General features: G+C 48.4%; 1 protein-coding gene across 3 annotated transcripts in view; it reads right to left on the reverse strand.

The window, feature by feature from the left end:
- The window catches only part of Nup35 (Nucleoporin 35kDa), a 190,014-nt gene that overhangs the window by 135,181 nt on the left and 35,109 nt on the right, over positions 1-19,724 (reverse strand). For all 3 annotated transcript variants that reach the window (XM_068353911.1, XM_068353910.1, XM_068353913.1), the window contains exon 2: positions 18,357-18,488. In XM_068353911.1, the coding sequence (XP_068210012.1) occupies positions 18,357-18,488 (132 nt within the window). The remainder of the gene's footprint in view (positions 1-18,356; positions 18,489-19,724) is intronic.

Consider the following 19,724-nt stretch of genomic DNA (forward strand, 5'->3'; position numbering starts at 1 on the left):
CCACAGTCAGGACTTTGCTGGCTACTAGAGGATCCAAAGACCACTCGGTACTCACTATCTGCGATGCTCTGCTCAGACTGTCGGCGAGCACATTCCTCTTGCCCGGAATGAAGCGAGGCGATAGTGGAATCGAGTGGACTTCGGTCCATCTCAGTACCTCTACTGCAAGATGGGATAGCAGTTGTGAAACGATACCTCCCTACTTGTTGATGTAAGCCACCACCGTGGTGTTGTCGCTCATCACCACCACGGAGTGACCCACCAGGATCCGTTGGAACTGTTGAAGTGCCAGATATACGTCTTCATTTCTAGCAGATTTATGTGGAGGCACTTTTCTGATTCTGACCATAGGCCTGAGATCCTGTGGTTCAGAACGTGGGCCCCCCACCCTTCTTTTGAAGCGTCCAAGAACAGCATCAAATCCAGGGGGAGGACGAGAAGATCCACTCCCTTTCGAAGGTTTTCATCCGTCACCCACCACTGAAGGTCCGTCCGTTCCATAGGACCCATAGGGACCAGGTCCGGGGAATCGTGGCCTTGATTCCACTGGGACTTGAGCCGCCATTGCAGGGATCTCATCCTGAGGCAGCCGTTTGGAACCAGACGGGCTAAGGAGGAAAGGTGACCTAGGAGACGTAACCAAGATTGGGCTGGAAGCTCTTCTCATCTGAGGAAAGGATCTGCGACCCTCCTCAGCCTTGCTATCCTGTCGTCTGATGGAAAGGCTTTGTGGAGATTGGTGTCCAATATCATGCCTAGATATACCAGTCGTTGAGATGGTAGCAAACAAGACTTCTCGAGATTTACCATGATCCCTAGATCTTGGCAAAGTCCCAGAAGCTTGTCTCGGTGTCGAAGAAGGGTCGACTCCGAGTCTGCCAGGATCAGCCAGTCGTACAAATAATGGAGGAGACGGAGATATCAGGGTGAACACTCTGGTGAAAAACTGCGGTGCTGTGGAGAGACCGAAACACAGCACCTTGAACTGGTAAATCTTGTTGTCTAGGCTGAATCTCAAGTACTTCCTGGAAGACGGATGGATTGGAATCTGGAAGTACGCGTCCTTCAGATCCAGTGTACACATGAAGTCTTGTGGTCTCACTGCAAGTCTGACTGTGTCTGCTGTCTCCATGCTGAACGGAGTTTGTTTGACAAACTTGATCAGGGCTGAGAGGTCGATGACGGGTCTCCAGCCTCCAGACGCCTTCTTTACAAGAAAGTGTCGACTGAAGAAGCCTGGGAAGCTGTCGACGACCTCCTGGAGAGCATCCTTCTTGAACATGGTCTCGACTTCTGCCCGAAGGGCTAGCCTCTTTACCGATCCCATGGCATAGGAGCTCAACGACACTGGATTCGCTGTCAGGGGAGGAAGAAATGTCGTGAACGGGATGCGATATCCCTGACTGATCACGGAGATCGTCCAGGAATCGGCCCCGAGTTGCTGCCACCTGAATGCGCAACTTTGTAGGCATACCCACACTGGTGGACATGCAGGGGGATTGCCAATCCAAGCGTTTGCGGCCTTGACCGCTCCCTCTAGCATTCTTGCCTCCCCAGGAAGACTTTCTGCCCTTATTGTCTTTGACAGGAAAGGGCTGCTGTTTGGACACCTTCGTCTTTGCTGCCGGCGCCGGTTTCGTCAACTTGGACTGGCGAAGTTTTTGGGGTGCTGGAGGTTTGTAGGGCTTAGATGTAAGAGCCCTTTGGAGGAGAGAATCGTGGTTCGATTTCCTCCACCTCTCAGCTGCCTGTTCCACATCCTTGGGTTCAAACAGGCTCTTTCCTAGGATGGAAGAGTGTCTGAGCTTGCAGACATCCACGGCTGGGACCTTCGTTTCAAGATCGAGTTTGCCCACAAGTTCGAAACTTGGTGGGCCAGAAACTCGATGGTACGTGTGCCCGAGAGAAGGTAGGTCTCCAGGCCCTTCCTGGTGCTTTCCTTGTGAAGATCCTCGGAACGCAACAGGATACCCAGAGACCCTAGCCAGACATCCAGCCACGAAGTGGCCTGCATGGCACACTTTGCGACCTCCTCCTGACTCAGGATCTCCGTTGCCGAGAATGTCACCTGCCGGTTGGAGAGTCTCTCAAGAGAGACTCCCTTGGTAAGCTCTTCCACGAAGTGGTGAAGAGGAAGAGCTAAACAAGGCTCCTCCATGATCTCGAAGTACCTCCTCTGTTGGACACGAGGAGGTGGGAGGAGCTTGTTACCAGTAGAGGAACGGCTGGAGGAGGCGAGTTCCGCAAGCTGGCCCTCAACCTTATCTCTGGCACTCTTCACCCCTTGGGACCAAGGCAGAGCCGCGCTGGCCTTAGAGGGTTTTTGAGTGCCATAGACTTGGTCCAGGACCGTATCCTTGCCTTCACGAGGGGCGATCTCGGGGTCCTTGAACTTGTTGAGATGCCTCATCAAAGTCAGGACCTGCCAGAAGGCGTGTTCTGAATCATGAAGCTCTCCTCCTGGTGAATTGGCAGCAAAGTCTCCTGTCCCCAACTGCTCTACTTACGGGGACACATGGACATTTTCCTGGGGTCTCGCTGGCTCTGGTCGAATCCTTGAAGAAGACTTCGAGACGGTCTTCGAGTGCTTCGGTTCCCTTCTAGGCGGGATGCAGGACTCCAGCAAAGAAGCCTCAGGGTTCTTCTCCACCCCAGTACGTGACGATTCTCCTACTCGTGGTGGGGTCTCTCCCATTGGTGCGGTGGGAGAAGGTCTCACCTCGGTAGATTCTCCTGAGGACAGAAAAGCTTTGTCCACAGGAGAAGGAGAGAATGTCTGAGGGGGGGAAGGAGCCTTCCTTACGGACTTCTTGGGGGCCAGTTTGACCCTAGGAAAAGTCACCCCGAACTCTACTCCTCTCTTCCTCTTCAGTGGGGACGCTGGTTTGAGACCCAAATCAGCGAAGGCAGGCTTAACAGCCTGGACGACAGCTCTGATAAGGGACCCAAACCAAGGCTGATGACTGACGGACGCAGTGTCAGAGACTCCCACTGGAGGGAAGGGGATCAGGCGATCCTTTGGAGTAGACACCATAGGGCCTGCCTGAAAGGAAGAAGAAGAATGGTGCCTAGACCTCTCTGAAGACTTCCCCTCCTCCTGCGAGTGCGCTGTCCTGCGCTTGCAGAGGGGGCGATCGTGAAGATGATGACCTGGTTGTGAGCGTCCTGGAGACTCGCTCGGCTGCTCGCGCTGTGAAACCCGTTGAGAATTGCGCTTGGGGTCGCGCTGGCGCTCGCGAGTTGGACAAATTGCAGGGAAATGAAGGCACGGGCGCGTGGGCGCGCGCAGCCGTAAGGGCAAGCGTTGGCGAGAGATGGCGCGCAGGCGAGCGTTGGCGAGAGATGGCGCGCAGGCGAGCGTTGGCGAGAGATGGCGCGCAGGCGAGCGTTGGCGAGAGATGGCGCGCAGGCGAGCGTCGGCGTGTAGGGCGATCGTGCTCAGGAGAGATAGCGCGTGGGCGCGTAGGAGTCCTTCGGCGAGCAGGATCGTGAGCGTGCAGGTGCGTTGAAGGATGCTTGCGCGCAGGCGACAGATCGCGCGGGGCGCGCGGTCTGGAGCAGGCGGGTGGGGCGCAGGGCCAGCAGGAGTAGAGGAGCGTACCGGGGACTGCTCGTGGACGTGTGCAGGAGGCTTTCCGTGAGCGCGTGGGCGTGTAGCGTCTCGTCCAGCTCTGGAAGGGAGCAAAGGCAAGTGCGCACAATGGCGCGCAAGCGAGGGCTGACGCGTGGGCGAGCTCTAAGGGCGCGGAGGTGATCACGGGCGAGAAGGAGAAGGAAGAATCTTCTTGCCTGTGCCCAAATCCGGGGATGGTGGGCGCGCGGGCGATGGTGGGCGCGTGACAGGAACAGGGCGCGCAGATGTGCGCTGGCGAGAAGGAGATTGCTGGTGAACAGGAGAACGCTAGCGCGTAGGTGAGCGCTTGCGAGCAGGAGAGCGCTGGCGAACAGGAGAGCGCTGACGAGATGACTCTGCCTCTGCTGCAGGAGATCACTGGCGCGCAGGAAGGTCCTCAGCAACAGCAGGAGAGCGCTTGCGCACTACTGCGCGTGCAGGAGAACGTGGGCGCGCAGGTGAAACCTGGCGCTGAAGAGACTTGCTCACATTGTGAGACAAGTCCTTCTGCCCCGAAGGGACTGGAGGCCATTGGAAAACGGGGTGCGTGGGTGCCCACAACGCGTCAGCTTCCAGGAACGGAGAAGGCAGGTCCACAGGTCTGGCAGGCGTTGGAGATCGCGAACGATCTGCAGAGAGGTCCAGAGATGCAGCTGCAACGGTCAGCTCACGCCAAGGAGGAACCTCTGCGGGGGACGTCGGGGGTGAAGAACCGAAGAGGCGCCTCCTAACTCCCTTGTAGGGAGAAGGAAGGCCTCTACGGCGGAGAGGAGGGCAAGCCTTGCGGCGAAGACGACCTCTAGGAGCAGGCACACCATCGTCGGTCCTCCGAAGTGGAGTCTCTGTCAGTGAACTCCCCCGAGGGGGAGAATCACCCGCAGGAGAGACCGTTGGAACTGAGCCTTCAGCTACATCAGCAACCAAGGCAGGGGTTTGACCGGACCCGTCCGAAGCCTCTGCCACAACAACGTCGACGATAGACAGAGGATCAACCTCCGCTATCACCGGCGACTGTTTGACAGATGCTCCCAACTGAATCAAGTCAAACAGGGCTTCCCTGGAGAGCGAACCATTAAACCCCAAGGAAGCCCAAAGCTGCAATAAATCATCATTAGTTACAAGGTTATCAATATCCTCCCCCGGAGGAGGAGGAGGAGCTGCCTCGCTATGGGAGGCAACTCCCTCTCCAGAACCCCGAGGTTGGTCAACAAAAGAAAGGCCTACGCTACCATTCGCCGGCCTCTCACGAGAGACCGATCGAGTGGGAGCTTCGGAGGAGGTTCGGGCAGCGGAAGAAGTGTCCTTGGAACTTTCCTTCTTCAAGGCAACCCTTGAAGGAGAAAGATCCCGCTTAGACTTCTTCCGTCGCCGGGAAAACCTCTCCCACTGGGAGGTAGACCACTCCCTGCACTCACTGCAAACATTTTCTTTATCACACCGTTGACCTCTACAGTATGGACACAAGGTGTGAGGGTTCGTCTCGACCGCCGACATGAAAGTCCCACAAGGGCGGTCGGGTAAGCCAGGGCATTTCCGCATGATAGAGGTAGAGGCCAACTTCCGAACACACTCTGAATGAAAAAGCAAAAAAGATTAAGGCTGTCAAAATGCGAGGGTGAGGTAGACACGTCTGACCGTCACCCGAGCCAAAAGTGAAGTGAATCAGTTCACTGGTGTGTGAGGTAATCTTCCTCTTCAGAGGTCTCGATGCGAGACGCCAGTGAGACCACAAGACTTCATGTGTACACTGGATCTGAAGGACGCGTACTTCCAGATTCCAATCCATCCGTCTTCCAGGAAGTACTTGAGATTCAGCCTAACTAGCGAGGGAGTAGTAAACCCTTGTTAAAAATCTAATGGCTCATCATTTCAACTACAGTGAACCCTCGTTTATCGCGGTAGATAGGTTCCAGACGCGGGCGCGATAGGTGAAAATCCGCGAAGTAGTGACATCATATTTACCTATTTATTTAACATGTATATTCGGACTTTTAAAACCTTCCCTTGTACGTAGTACTGTTAACAAACCACCCTTTAATGTACAGAACACTTAATGCATGTACTACAGCACCCTAAACTAAAACAGGCACAAATATTAAAGGCGATTTTATATCATGCGTTTCCTAAACACCTAAAAAGCACGATAAAAAATGGCAACCAATGTTTTGTTTACGTTCATCTCTGATCATAATGAAGAACCAAACTCATTTAGTGTACACATATATGTATAGGTTAGTTTTTGTATCGATTATATTGATTATACAGTACTGTATGTTGATTTTTTTATTACCAATGTTTTAGTTTACGTATTTTTCTTAAGACTTCCAAATGAAATCTTTTTCTTTATGACGCCGCCTGAAACGACGGCGTGTACGCTCAGTAAACAACCACGCTCAGAACAAACAAGGCATTTAACGCGCATGATGATAGTGATAAATAATGATACAGTACATACAGTATTTACAGTAAAAGCATTTACAAAATATGTTACCTTACAAATATAAATTATACAGTATTGTACGTAGCAAAGCAGGAAAACAATTTACGAGAGAGAGAGAGAGAGAGAGAGAGAGAGAGAGAGAGAGAGAGAGAGAGAGAGAGAGAGAGAGAGAGAGATTGTTTTACGTACGTAAATGAAAATTTTAAACAAAAAAAATATGATAGGTTACAACATGTAGACTTTTAAAACCTTCCCTTTAACTTAATGCATACAGTACGTACATTACTAAACTATAAAACAGGCAGTAAGAATATTAAAGTAAAAAATAAAGATTGTTACTGTACTCACCACGAAAGAAGTTGAAGAAAAACTTGAATGGTGATGGCGATGAATTTGCTGCACAGTAAAAATGATGATGATGAAGCTGATGATGTATTCTACTGTGCAGTCAATGATAGTATTTTACGTCTCTTCAGACGGAGGTGTCTTTTCCTGGGACACCTCTTCAACTTCTTCCTGGGAAACTTCTTCAATTTCTTCCGAAGGCGTACTAGCAGGAGGAACTGGCTCTTTTTTGCGAGGCTGGAAGAACATTGTGATCGGAAGTTGTTGCCGCTGCTTCTTTTTTCGATCCAAGAGCACCCTGTAGGGAGTCATGATGTCATCGACCTTGTTGGAGAATTGCATCGTCCCACTCTTGTAACATTTCTTTCGCCTCCTTGATATGGTTGCAGAACTTGGCAAGCCGTTCTAATGTTAAGCCCGTTTCTTCGACATTTTCTTGGGTCTCTTCCTGGGTATCACTCTCTTCCTCACTTGCCGATTTCGTCAGGTCTTCGAGGTCTGCGTCAGTTAGGGGCTGGGAATGGCAGTCCAACAACTCGTCGACGCCTTCAGTCGTCATGTCGCCAAACCCGTCACCTCCAATTATGGCAGCCAACTGCACAGATTTCCGTATTGCAGAGTGTTGGATTTCCGACGGAGTAAATCCCTTGTCGTCGTAAACAATATCGGGCCACAACTTCTTCCAGCTCGCATTCACGGTTGCAGGTTTCATCTCTTGAAGTGCCTTCTGAATATTCTGCAGGCACGTGGCTATGGTGTACTGCCGCCAGTACGCCTTCAAGTTGAAATCTTCATCCTCGTCATCTTGGGCAGCATCCACACACGCAACGAGGTCCGCCAAGGTATTCTTCGTGTAGAGGGCCTTGAACGCCCTGATAACCCCCTGGTCCATCGGTTGAATTAATGACGTGGTGTTGGGTGGCAGGAACTCAACCTGAATGCCCTCATGCGACAGGTCAGTTGCGTGTCCACCAGCGTTATCCATAAGGAGAAGGATCTTGAATGGCAAGCCCTTCTCTAAGAGATATTTGCTGACTTGCGGGATAAAACACTGGTGGAACCAGTTGGAGGTCAGCATCTTCGTAATCCATGCTTTTTGATTATGCATCCAGTACACGGGAAGGAGATTCTTATTTTTATTTTTCAAAGCGCGAGGATTTTTCGACTTATAAATAAGCCCCGGCTTTAACAAAAATCCAGCAGCATTGCCACACATCACGAGGGTAACGCGATCCTTGAATGCCTTAAAGCCAGAGGCTTTGGCTTCCTCTTTGAACAGGAAAGTTCGCGACGGCATTCTCTTCCAAAACAAGCCGGTCTCATCCATATTAAAGACTTGTTCCGGCTTGTATCCACCTTCGGCGATAATATTCTTGAACGTCTGGTTCACGTAAGTTTCAGCAGCGGCAGTGTCAGCGGAAGCAGACTCCCCATGCAGGGAAACGCTTTTCAGGGCGAAGCGTTTCTGAAACTTCGCGAACCATCCTTTGCTTGCGGAAAAACGTTTCTGAGGCTGGGAATCAGTGGATGTCCCTGGTTGAGGATCATCTGCATCATCATCATCTTCAGCATGGTTGCCGTCGTCGTCTTTAGGTTCCTTTGCAGCAAAATTCTCATATAAACTCAAAGCCTTTGTTTGGATGGTGTTCGTATCCAACGCTATGTTCTTCTTCCGGCAGTCGGCAATCCACACGGCTAAAGCACCTTCCATGCGTACGATCGTTTTATTACGCGTTGTAACGACTCGCTTCGCTGATCTGCTAAAGGTGATTGCAGCCGTCTTTCTAATGTTCGCCTCGTCCTTTTTGATATAGCGAACGGTGGATTCGTTGATGCCAAAATGGCGGCCGGCGGCCGCGTAACTTCTACCATCTTTTAACATGTCGAGAAGCGTAACCTTCTCAGCTATCGTCATCATCCTTCGGTGGCGTTTAGGCTCACTACCAGCCTTAAGAGAAGCAGAACGCTTGGGAGCCATTACAGTAGGATTTACGTACAGTACTGTAACAAAAAGTTCAACTTAAAAAGGTCGCACACAGCACAGATTAAACTTCACAAACTTAAGAACGTCTACTCAGCGATACGCGGTAAGAGAAAGTGAACGATCCAGCCCCGCGAGAACTTTGATGCTGCGGGTAGAAGATGCGGGCAAAACACCAATCACAGGCTAGATAACAAAACTTGAGTTCTGATTCGTCATCTATCAGCGCTTGAACCAATCACAACCCGTCTTACAGTACTATGATGCGTTGGTTACCTACTCATAGAAGATGCCCCGCGCATACTGAACGTACGTAGATTAAGTACAATACCGTAATAATAATAAATAATGATAATAATACTGTACAGTAATAATAATAATAATGATAATAATAATAACAATAATAATTTTATTAACAACAACAATAATAATAATAATAACAATAATAAAAATTTACGTACGCTATTTTACGCCTCTCTCTCTCTCTCTCTCTCTCTCTCTCTCTCTCTCTCTCTCTCTCTCTCTCTCTCTCTCGTACGCTTATTCGAAATGTGATTTTTGCAACAAAGAATATTATTGGATGCAGTACTACGTACGTATACATACAAAAGATTCAAGGAAAAGAAGCACATCCATTACAGTACACACCATTCTAATATGGTATGACTGCATCTGATTTGCGTTTCATGTTCGATTCAATTTTACTACGTACTGTATACAGTACTGAATTATCGTATGATCACATTCTCTTTTCGTGTTTTATTTCTTTCTGTGCTGAATTATATATCATATGTAATGCAATGAACAATCAGTAAGAGCAGATATTACTAATTACAGTATTAATGGAATTACAGGTAACAAAATATCGTATTTGGGGGTCTTCAGATTTCGCGGTATTTTCGAATTTTCCTGAAAATCCGCGATATGTATATATATATGGGTTATGGAAAAACCCCGCGAAGTGGTGAATCCGCGATTGTCGAACCGCGAAGTAGCGAGGGTTCACTGTACGCCGAAAGTAATACCCCATGTAAATAGCATGGTTTGTTATTTCGGTTACGGAACAAACAGTCTTCCGCTGGTCCTTCTTGGATTACATCCAATCCCCCATCATTTTCAAGGCTCTTTTAGATGAGTGAGACAACACCATCTTTGTGAACAGAGACTCCATTGACGCCTTCCCTAGCGTAAACTCTGAAGGCGGGGAATGAGGAGCAGCAGGAACAAAATAATTAGGAAATTCTTCGGTAGAAACTCTCATAAGTTTCTTTAAATCCACCGAAGGATGAAGGGTCTTGGGATCTTCTCCTTCCGAGATTTCCTCTAAATGATCACTAGGGGAAAGGTGACTGTCGATCCCTTCTTCCGACAGGTCTCTAATCGAGGTAGAGATCTCTTGTTTCCTAGGAGTCAACTCCTCAAGATCCTGACTTCTGGCATCAAGGGGTCCAATATCATGACGCCTGGCATCACATTGTTCCAACGCATGACACTCGGAACTATGACGTTTGCGATCTCAACGCTCGGATTCACGACGTCCGGGGCTCTTACGCTCGGCGTCCCGACGTCCAACTCCTTGACGCTCGGCGTCATGTGTACCAGTCTCTCGGTGCTTAGCATGATGTTCCTCCTTACGACGCTCGGCGACATGGCTACCAGGCTCCCGACACTTGGTAAGCTGTACCTCTATTCGACCCTCGTCGTCAAGAACCTCTCGATTCTTAGCTTTCTGACGCTTGGCGTCAAGGCGTGAAGAATTCTGACGCTCAGCGTCTTGGTGAGCCACTCTCTTCTTGTCTGCAAGCTGATAGACTTGCATGAGGGAAGAGAGTTTCTGCTGCATATCTTACAGTATACTAAGATTAGGATCAACTTCTTGTTGTGGCAAAACAGGAGACGTTGCTTCTTCAACAAGATCGCTTTCTACATCACTCAAGGAAAGCGCAGAGCGTCCAGGAAACGAATACCAATCTGAAGGAAGAGGAGAAGCATGCACAGAGGTCCTGCCAGTCTCGGAAAACTGTCTTGCAACCGGTGGGGACGGACGCTTGACAGCTTCCAACTTCCTTCTATCTCCTACAGACGTAAGAGGGCGCTTGGCAGGAGAGCATTCTTCGGAGCAGGAAGGAAAACGCTCCGGACTGCTCCAATGGCTGCAACCTGGAGCCTGAGGCGTCATGACACGACGCTGTTCAACAGAGGTCTCGATGCGAGACGCCAGCCCCGTCTGGGCGCTGCGTCATCCGATGAGGAAGAAAACACTTTCACCTCGCCTTTCTCATGGTGAGGGCGAGCATCCTATGAAGCGTCAACAAGTACGCTCGAGGGGACGACTGCTCAGGCACTAACGCCTCTCGTTTCCTTTCGCCTGTCGACATTCCTTCTCCCAGGGGTTGGGGAGCTTGGAAGAGGTCTATGGCTAGGAGAACGACAAGTCCGAGCAGACGCACCTTCCACTGCACTGATTAAATTCACTGAACTTTTAGCACTGACACTTGCACTCTTTAACGTCGGACATTAACTTGGTCCTGTCCGCTGAGAGCGACTCCACTCTCACACCCAGGGCTTGAATGGCCACCATCATGTCCTTTAGAGTTGGTTCATCAGGAATAACAGTAGTGGGATCTGGAACTACCACTACAGGGGAAGGATCAATATGTTCATTGAACGGGGAGGGGAACAATCTCTAGAAGAACGAGATAAACTCTTACCCCTTCTGATCCTATCCCTCTCAAGCTTACGAGTGTAGTGGTCATACTCCAACCACTCACTCTCAGACAAAATAACACATTCATCGCAACGACCAACCAACTCACAAACTTTACCTCTACATTTCACACAAATGGAGTGGGGATCAACAGAGGCTTTAGCAAGCCGGGTCTTACAACCTCTCACACACCTTCTAATACTTGAAGAAGAGTCAGACATTATGAATATTTTAAAGAGAGATCATACAAGCAAGGGTCAAAACAACAAAATCTAATCGGGGTTCAAGAAAATCCAAAAACAAATCCAAATGAGCGAATACCAAAGCCAAATTGTACATCACCAAGATAACTGCAATTGTACACAGGCTACAGCGAGTGAAAAATCCAACGATGTCGCCGGTGAGGCGGCAGGGAAGATCTGAGGAATGACTGGAATGGTTCCAGGTACCTGGGTAGAGGGCACACTGGTGGTACACCTGGCTACCCAATCGGCGATTGCCGCGAGTTTTGAAATTTCTGCCGTGACGTTAGGGACTAAGCTATAAATATAACTACCAGGTAAGTCAGATGTTTAAAAATTATTTTGGATTAGGACAACATATGGTAGTGTCCAAAAAAAAAGAAAGGTGAAAAAATAATGTTAGTATGATAACCATCAAATCCATAATGCCTAGATGATTCAGGAATACATATTTCTGAGTTTGGCAGAGCAATCTGCACTGGAAAAATGTTATTTTCATAATAAAATAAATTTTTGAATATACTTACCCGGTGATTATATTAGCTGCAGCTCTGCTGCCCGACAGAAAAACTCTACGCTCGAAATCCGCCAGCGATCGCTATGCAGGTAGGGAGTGTACTTCAACAGCGCCATCTGTCGAGCAGGTACTTAGTACTCAATGTAAACACAGAACTCAATTTTCTCCTCGGTCCACTGGGTCTCTATTGGGGAGGAAGGGAGGGTCCTTTAATATATAATCACCGGGTAAGTATATTCAAAAATTTATTTTATTATCAAAATAACATTTTTCAATATTAAACTTAGCCGGTGATTATATAAGCTGATTCACACCCAGGGGGGTGGGTAGAGACCAGCATTAATTGTTTACATTATTATGAGCTAAGGATTTCGTATTTCATTTTAGCAGTTATTCAATATAACAAACATAAAATAAATAAGTACCTGGTAAGGAAGTCGACTTGAACAATTACTCTGCCTTTTTTAAGTACGTCTTCCTTACTGAGCCTCGCGATCCTCTTAGGATGCTGAGCGACTCCTAGGAGCTGAAGTATCAAGGGTTGCAACCCATACTACAGGACCTCATCAAAACCTCTAATCTAGGCGCTTCTCAAGAAAAGAATTTGACCACCCGCCAAATCAACCAGGATGCGAAAGGCTTCTTAGCCTTCCGGACAACCCAAAAAACAACAATAAAAAACATTTCAAGAGAAAGATTAAAAAAGGTTATGGAATTAGGGGAATGTAGTGGTTGAGCCCTCACCCACTACTGCACTCGCTGCTACGAATGGTCCCAGGGTGTAGCAGTTCTCGTAAAGAGACTGGACATCTTTAAGATAAAAAAGACGCGAACACTGACTTGCTTCTCCAATAGGTTGCGTCCATTATACTCTAAAGAGATCTATTTTGTTTAAAAGCCACTGAAGTAGCGACAGCTCTAACTTCATGTGTCTTTACCTTCAGCACAGCATGGTCTTCTTCATTCAGATGGGAATGAGCTTCTCGTATCAACAGTCTGATATAATAGGAAACTGCATTCTTTGACATAGGTAAAGAAGGTTTCTTAATAGAACACCATAAAGCTTCTGACTGTCCTCGTAAAGATTTAGTTCGTCTTAAATAGAACTTAAGAGCTCTAACAGGGCATAAGACTCTTTCTAGTTCATTTCCAACCATATTTGAAAGGCTTGGAATGTCGAACGATTTCGGCCAAGGGCGAGAAGGTAGCTCGTTTTTGGCTAGAAAACCAAGCTGTAAGGAACATGTAGCCGTTTCAGATGAAAATCCGATGTTCCTGCTGAAGGCGTGAATCTCACTGACTCTTTTAGCTGTGGCTAAGCAAACCAGGAAAAGAGTCTTTGAAGTGAGATCTTTAAAGGAGGCTGATTGTAGTGGCTCGAACCTTTCTGACATCAGGAATCTTAGTACCACGTCTAAATTCCATCCAGGTGTAGCCAAACGACGCTCCTTCGTGGTCTCAAAGGACCTAAGGAGGTCCTGTAGATCTTTGTTGTTGGAAAGATCTAAGCCTCTGTGACGGAAGACTGTTGCCAACATGCTTCTGTAACCTTTGATAGTGGGAGCTGAAAGGGATCTTTCTTTCCTCAGGTATAATAGGAAGTCAGCTATTTGGGTTACAGAGGTACTGGTTGAGGATACTGATACCGACTTGCACCAATTTCGGAAGACTTCCCACTTCGACTGGTAGACTCTAAGAGTGGATGTCCTCCTCGCTCTAGCAATCGCCCTGGCTGCCTCCTTCGAAAAGCCTCTAGCTCTAGAGAGTCTTTCGATAGTCTGAAGGCAGTCAGACGAAGAGCGTGGAGGTCTGGGTGTACCTTCTTTACGTGTGGCTGACGTAGAAGGTCCACTCTTAGAGGAAGAGCTCTGGGAACGTCCACCAGCCATTGAAGTACCTCGGTGAACCATTCTCTCGCGGGCCAGAGGGGAGCAACCAACGTCAACCTTGTCCCTTCGTGAGAGGCGAACTTCTGCAGTACCTTGTTGACAATCTTGAACGGGGGGAATGCATAAAGGTCTAGATGTGACCAATCCAGTAGTAAGGCATCTATATGAACTGCTGCTGGGTCCGGGATCGGTGAGCAATATATTGGGAGCCTCTTGGTCATTGAGGTTGCGAAGAGATCTATGGTAGGTTGGCCCCAAGTGGCCCATAGTCTCTTGCACACATCCTTGTGTAGGGTCCATTCTGTTGGGATGATTTGACCCTTCCAACTGAGGCAATCCGCCATAACATTCATATTGCCTTGTATGAACCTCGTTACTAGAGAAAGGTTTAGATCTCTTGACCAGGTGAGGAGGTCCCTTGCGATCTCGTACAACGTCATAGAATGGGTCCCTCCTTGCTTGGAGATGTACGCCAAGGCCGTGGTGTTGTCCGAGTTCACCTCCACCACTTTGCCTTGAAGGAGGGACTTGAAGCTTTTCAAGGCCAGATGAACTGCCAGTAGCTCCTTGCAGTTGATATGTAACGTTCTTTGATTCGAGTTCCACGTTCCCGAGCATTCCCGACCGTCTAGTGTCGCACCCCAGCCCGTGTCCGATGCGTCCGAGAAGAGAACGTGGTTGGGGGTCTGAACAGTCAGGGGCAGACCCTCTCTGAGGTTGATACTGTCCTTCCACCAAGTCAGTGCTGACTTCATCTTCTCGGAAATGGGGATCGAGACCGCTTCTAGCGTCTTGTCCTTTTTCCAGTAAACAGCTAGATGAAATTGAAGGGGACGGAGGTGTAGTCTCCCTAACGAAACGAACTGTTCCAGGGATGATAGAGTCCCTATCAGACTCATCCACTGTCTGACTGAACATCGTTTCTTCTTTAGCATGTTCTGGATGCATACCTGGGCTTGACTTGTTCTGGGGGCCGACGGAAAAGCCCGAAAAGCTTGACTGTGAATCTCCATCCCTAAGTACACTATAGTTTGGGATGGGACCAGTTGGGACTTTTCCATATTGACCAGGAGACCCAATTCCTTGATCAGATCTAGAGTCCACTTTAGATTCTCCAGACAGCGACGACTGGAAGACACTCTTAGAAGCCAGTCGTCCAAATAGAGGGAGGCTCTGATATCCGCTAAATGCAGGAATTTGGCAATATTCCTCATCAGCCTCGTAAATACAAGAGGAGCCGTGCTTAGGCCAAAGCACAGGGCTTGAAATTGGTAAACAACCTTGTCGTAAATGAATCTCAGAAAAGGTTGGGATTCTGGGTGGATGGGGACGTGAAAGTATGCGTCCCTTAGGTCTAAAGAGACCATCCAGTCTTCCTTTCTGACCGCTGCTAGAACTGACTTTGTGGTCTCCATGGCGAACGTCTGCTTTGTGACAAAGACATTCAGCGCACTGACGTCTAGCACCGGCCTCCACCCTCCTGTCTTCTTTACCACTAAGAAGAGACGGTTGTAGAAGCCCGGGGATTGATGGTCCCGGACTTTGACTACAGCTCCCTTTTGTAGCAAGAGAGACACTTCCTGCTTCAAGGCTAGCCTCTTGTCTTCCTCTTTGTACCTGGGAGAGAGATCGATGGGAGACGTTGCTAGAGGGGGTTTGTGGACAAACGGGATCTTGTACCCTTCTCTTAGCAACTTCACAGATTGCGCATCTGCGCCCCTTTACTCCCAGATCTGCCAGAAGTTCTTGAGTCTGGCTCCCACTGCTGTCTGAAGAAGGTGGCAGTCAGACTCTGCCTTTAAAGGACTTGGTACCTTTCTTCTTCCCACGTCTCCCTTCGGCACGAGCACCTCCTCTGCTGGAGGCTCTGCCACGAAAGGGCGGAATGAATCTGGACGCTGGAGTGTCCATCCTGGGTCTAGATACGGTAGGCAAAGGGGTGGCTTTGCGGGCAGAGGACGCAACCAGGTCATGGGTGTCCTTCTGAATCAAGGAGGTAGCAATCTCCTTTATCAATTCCTCTGGGAAGAGGCACTTTGAGAGAGGAGCAAAAAGAAGTTCCGATCTCTGACACGGTGTTACTCCCGCTGACAGGAACGAGCAAAGGTTTTCCCGTTTCTTGAGGACCCCGGAAACGAACGAAGCCGCAAGCTCACTGGATCCATCACGTATGGCCTTGTCCATACAGGACATAATGAGCAGGGAAGTTTCCTTGTCCGAAGGGGAGATCTTCCTGCTCAACGCTCCCAAACACCAATCCAAAAAGTTAAAAACCTCGAAGGCTCTGAACACTCCTTTCAACAGATGGTCTAAGTCTGAAGGAGACCAACATATCTTGGAGCGTCTCATGGCTAGCCTGCGGGGAGAGTCTACTAGACTTGAGAAGTCGCCCTGGGCAGAGGCAGGAACTCCCAAGCCGAGAACTTCTCCCGTGGCATACCAGACGCTCGATCTGGAAGAGAGTCTCGCAGGGGGAAACGTAAATGCTGTCTTCCCAAGGTTCTTTTTGGACTGCATCCATTCTCCCAACACTCGTAAAGCTCTCTTAGACGAGCGGGCGAGGACGAGTTTTGTAAAGGCAGGCGCGGATGACTGCGTGCCTAAAGCGAACTCAGATGGAGGAGAGCGTGGGGCCGCAGATACAAACTGATCAGGATACATCTCCCTGAACAGTGCAAGAACTTTCCTAAAGTCCAAGGAGGGTTGCGTGGTCTTGGGTTCGTCGATGTCCGTATGCGGGTCGTCAATGTGTGCAGCGTCGTCATCATCAGAGAGTCCATCATCTGAAAACTGAGGAGGAAGCGGCAAAGGAGTAGGAATCGGCTGGTCAGCTGAGTCCGGCAGCACGGGTGCACGCGTGACTGAACCGGACGCAACGTCATGGAACTGTTGCCCAGTCTGTGAACTGGCAACAACCATAGCAGCGCGGGGACGCACAGCGTCCACTCCAGACTGTCTAGTCTGCTGTGGGCGAGTAGAGGTATCCACACTGGCTTGCGGAGGTTGACGCACCGCGTCAAAACAAAACAACTTAGGTTGTTGTTGTAACTCGCGAACGTCAACGGAAGGTTCCGTGCGTCGCTGAACGTCAACATGCGGCTGGCAGGGTACACTGGAACGCATGGGTGGCGGGACTCTCACAGCTGGAGTGCGGGAGAAGGTAGCCTCAGCGTCCACTGGACGCACAACCGTGGGTGGTTGTAGGCTAGAGGTTGGCGTCAACCTTCTCCGCACGAAAGTCCTGCATTAATGACGTTAACTGTGCCTGCATGTTCTGCAGCAAAGACCACTTAGGATCTACAGTAGCAGGTGCGGCAACAGACGGTGTTACTGCCTGATGCGGTACCGCTTTGCCTCTCTTAGGAGGTGAACAGTCATCGGAAGACTGCAGCGAGTCCGAACAGACCCAGTGGCTACAACTGGGCCGTTGGACTTGCGCGGAAGGGACCGACTTGCGCTTAAGAGGCCGCGAGACCTTGGTCCATGGTTTCTTCCGAGAAACCTCTTCCGCAGACGCGGATTAAATGGGCTCTCTCGTCTTCGTGTGGGTGGGGCGATCTTGGTTAGATACGCCCGAAACCACGGAGGGAACGTCTGTTCGCTGATTAAAGCCTCTCGAACACTTTGGTCGTACGACATTGCTTCTCCCCTGGGCTTGGGAGCTTGCAAGAGGTCCCGGACTGGGAGGACGACAGGCACGAACAGACGAACCCTCAAGCGCAACACTATCTACAACACTTTCCACAACACTACCACTCACTTTGTCACTACCCACTGCACTCTTACACTTCAACTCCTTGACGTCTGCCATGAGTTGGTTACGATCACTCGCCAATGACTCGACTCTCTCACCCAGAGCCTGGATGGCACGCATCATATCTGCCATCGAAGGTTGTTGAGTGCTAGAAGGGGGATCAGGAGCAACCACTACAGGGGAAGGAATAGGTTGTGGGGCATGAGGAGAGGAAAATTCAACGGAGCGAGATGAACTTCTCCTGACTCTATCTCTCTCTAGCCTACGTGTGTATTTCTGGAATTCGATGAAATCGAATTCCGAAAGCCCAACGCATTCCTCACATCGATCTTCCAATTGACAGGTCTTATCCCGACAATTGGAACAAACGGTGTGAGGATCGATAGAGGCCTTCGGAAGACGCCTTGAACAATCCCTAGCATTACATTTCCTGAACTTAGGGACTTGAGAAGGGTCAGCCATTTTGAATTAGTCAAAGGGGAATTCAAAATCTATCCAAAGTCGTCAACAAATAATACAAAATTAACAAAAGAATGCAAGGATGTATTGAAGATAACGTCTGCAAAGCGAAAGCTCAAAACTAGAAATGTGTACTTCACCAAATATGTGAAAACCAATCCAGTAAGCAACAGCGAATTTAGTAGGTCTTGCCGGTGGCACGACAGAGAGAAAATTGAGTTCTGTGTTTACATTGAGTACTAAGTACCTGCTCGACAGATGGCGCTGTTGAAGTACACCCCCTACCTGCATAGCGATCGCTGGCAGATTTCGAGCGTAGAGTTTTTCTGTCGGGCAGCAGAGCTGCAGCTTATATAATCACCGGCTAAGTTTAATATTGAAAAATTCTAGATGACAATACGGTACTTACTGTTGCAGCAGGAGATGCAATATCCCCCATCAAATATGAGGGAATAAATGTACTTGCAGAACTACTAACAGGTGTCGTATGCTGTGGAGCTGCTGGGGATCCTACGGGACTGCCGAGAGCCATTGGTTCCATCTGTGTACAACAGAAATTATATACATTTAGTAAGTATATCCTTCGATATACTTGAAGTACAAAGTATGCTGATAAAAGAAATTACAATAAATATGACACACGTGCAGCAGAATCCACCAAGTCTTTGTTATTACTGGGTCCTTTGATTGGCCAGACATTACTACATTGGATCCTTCTCTCTGGTTACTGGTCACTTTCCCTTTGCCTACACATACACCGAATAGTGGGGCCCATTCCTTCCACATTCTCCTCTGTCCTCATGCACCAGTCAACACTGAGATTATCAAATAATTATTCAGTAGCTACTTTTCCCTTGGTAAGGGTGGATAAGACTTTTTAGTTATGGTAAGCAGCTCTTTAGGAAAAGGACACTCCAAAATCAAACCAGTGTTCTCTAGTCCTGGGTAGTGCCATAGCCTTTGTATCATGGTAAAGAAACCCACAGTAAAAGATTTAAGACCAATTGCCCTTACAAATGCTTCCTACAAAATATCTATGGCCCTCATGAAAGATAAAATAGAAGAACACCTAGAGAGAAATATGGAGATGAAAGAAACGCAAGCTGGGTTCACAAAAGGAGGAAGCGTAGAAGATAACATATTTATTTTAAAATACTGTGCAGATAGTAATTTCAATAGATTTCAAAAAAGCTTACGACTCAATAATGAGAGAAAAAATAATAGAAATTATGAAAGAATATAGAATACAGTACACCCAAATGTAATAGATGCATTGAAAGAAATCTACGTAGTAGACAAAACCAAAATAAACATAGGATATGAATTAAAAAAAGACTTTGAAGTAACGAGTGGGATAAAACAGGGATGCACAGGGTCAACTACTCTATTTAAACTAATTACGTATAAAATAATAAATGAATTAGAAAGAAAAGGAAAAGGCTTTGAAAACAAAATAATAAAGATTAGGACACTGTTCTTTGCAGATGACAGTCTAATTGTAGCAAAAAATGTAGTAGATGCTGAAACAATCATAAAAACGATATTTTCATTAATAAAATGACAAATTCGAAGATAATTTGTATTTTTCCTAACCATACAAACCTTAGCTATTTACATTGGGTTTACCTTTTAGCGCAGCTGAAATGACGAGCCAATAGTTTTACCAAGGGTTAATTACCCCCGCACTAGTTAGCGGGGGGGTAGGGGAAGGGTAGCTTGCTACCCCTCCCCCCCACACACCGGTGACTTGCTTCACTTCACTTAGAGGTAGGACTTG

The sequence above is a fragment of the Palaemon carinicauda genome, chromosome 30 (genome assembly GCF_036898095.1).
Source record: "Palaemon carinicauda isolate YSFRI2023 chromosome 30, ASM3689809v2, whole genome shotgun sequence".
NCBI classification, from domain to species: domain Eukaryota; kingdom Metazoa; phylum Arthropoda; class Malacostraca; order Decapoda; family Palaemonidae; genus Palaemon; species Palaemon carinicauda.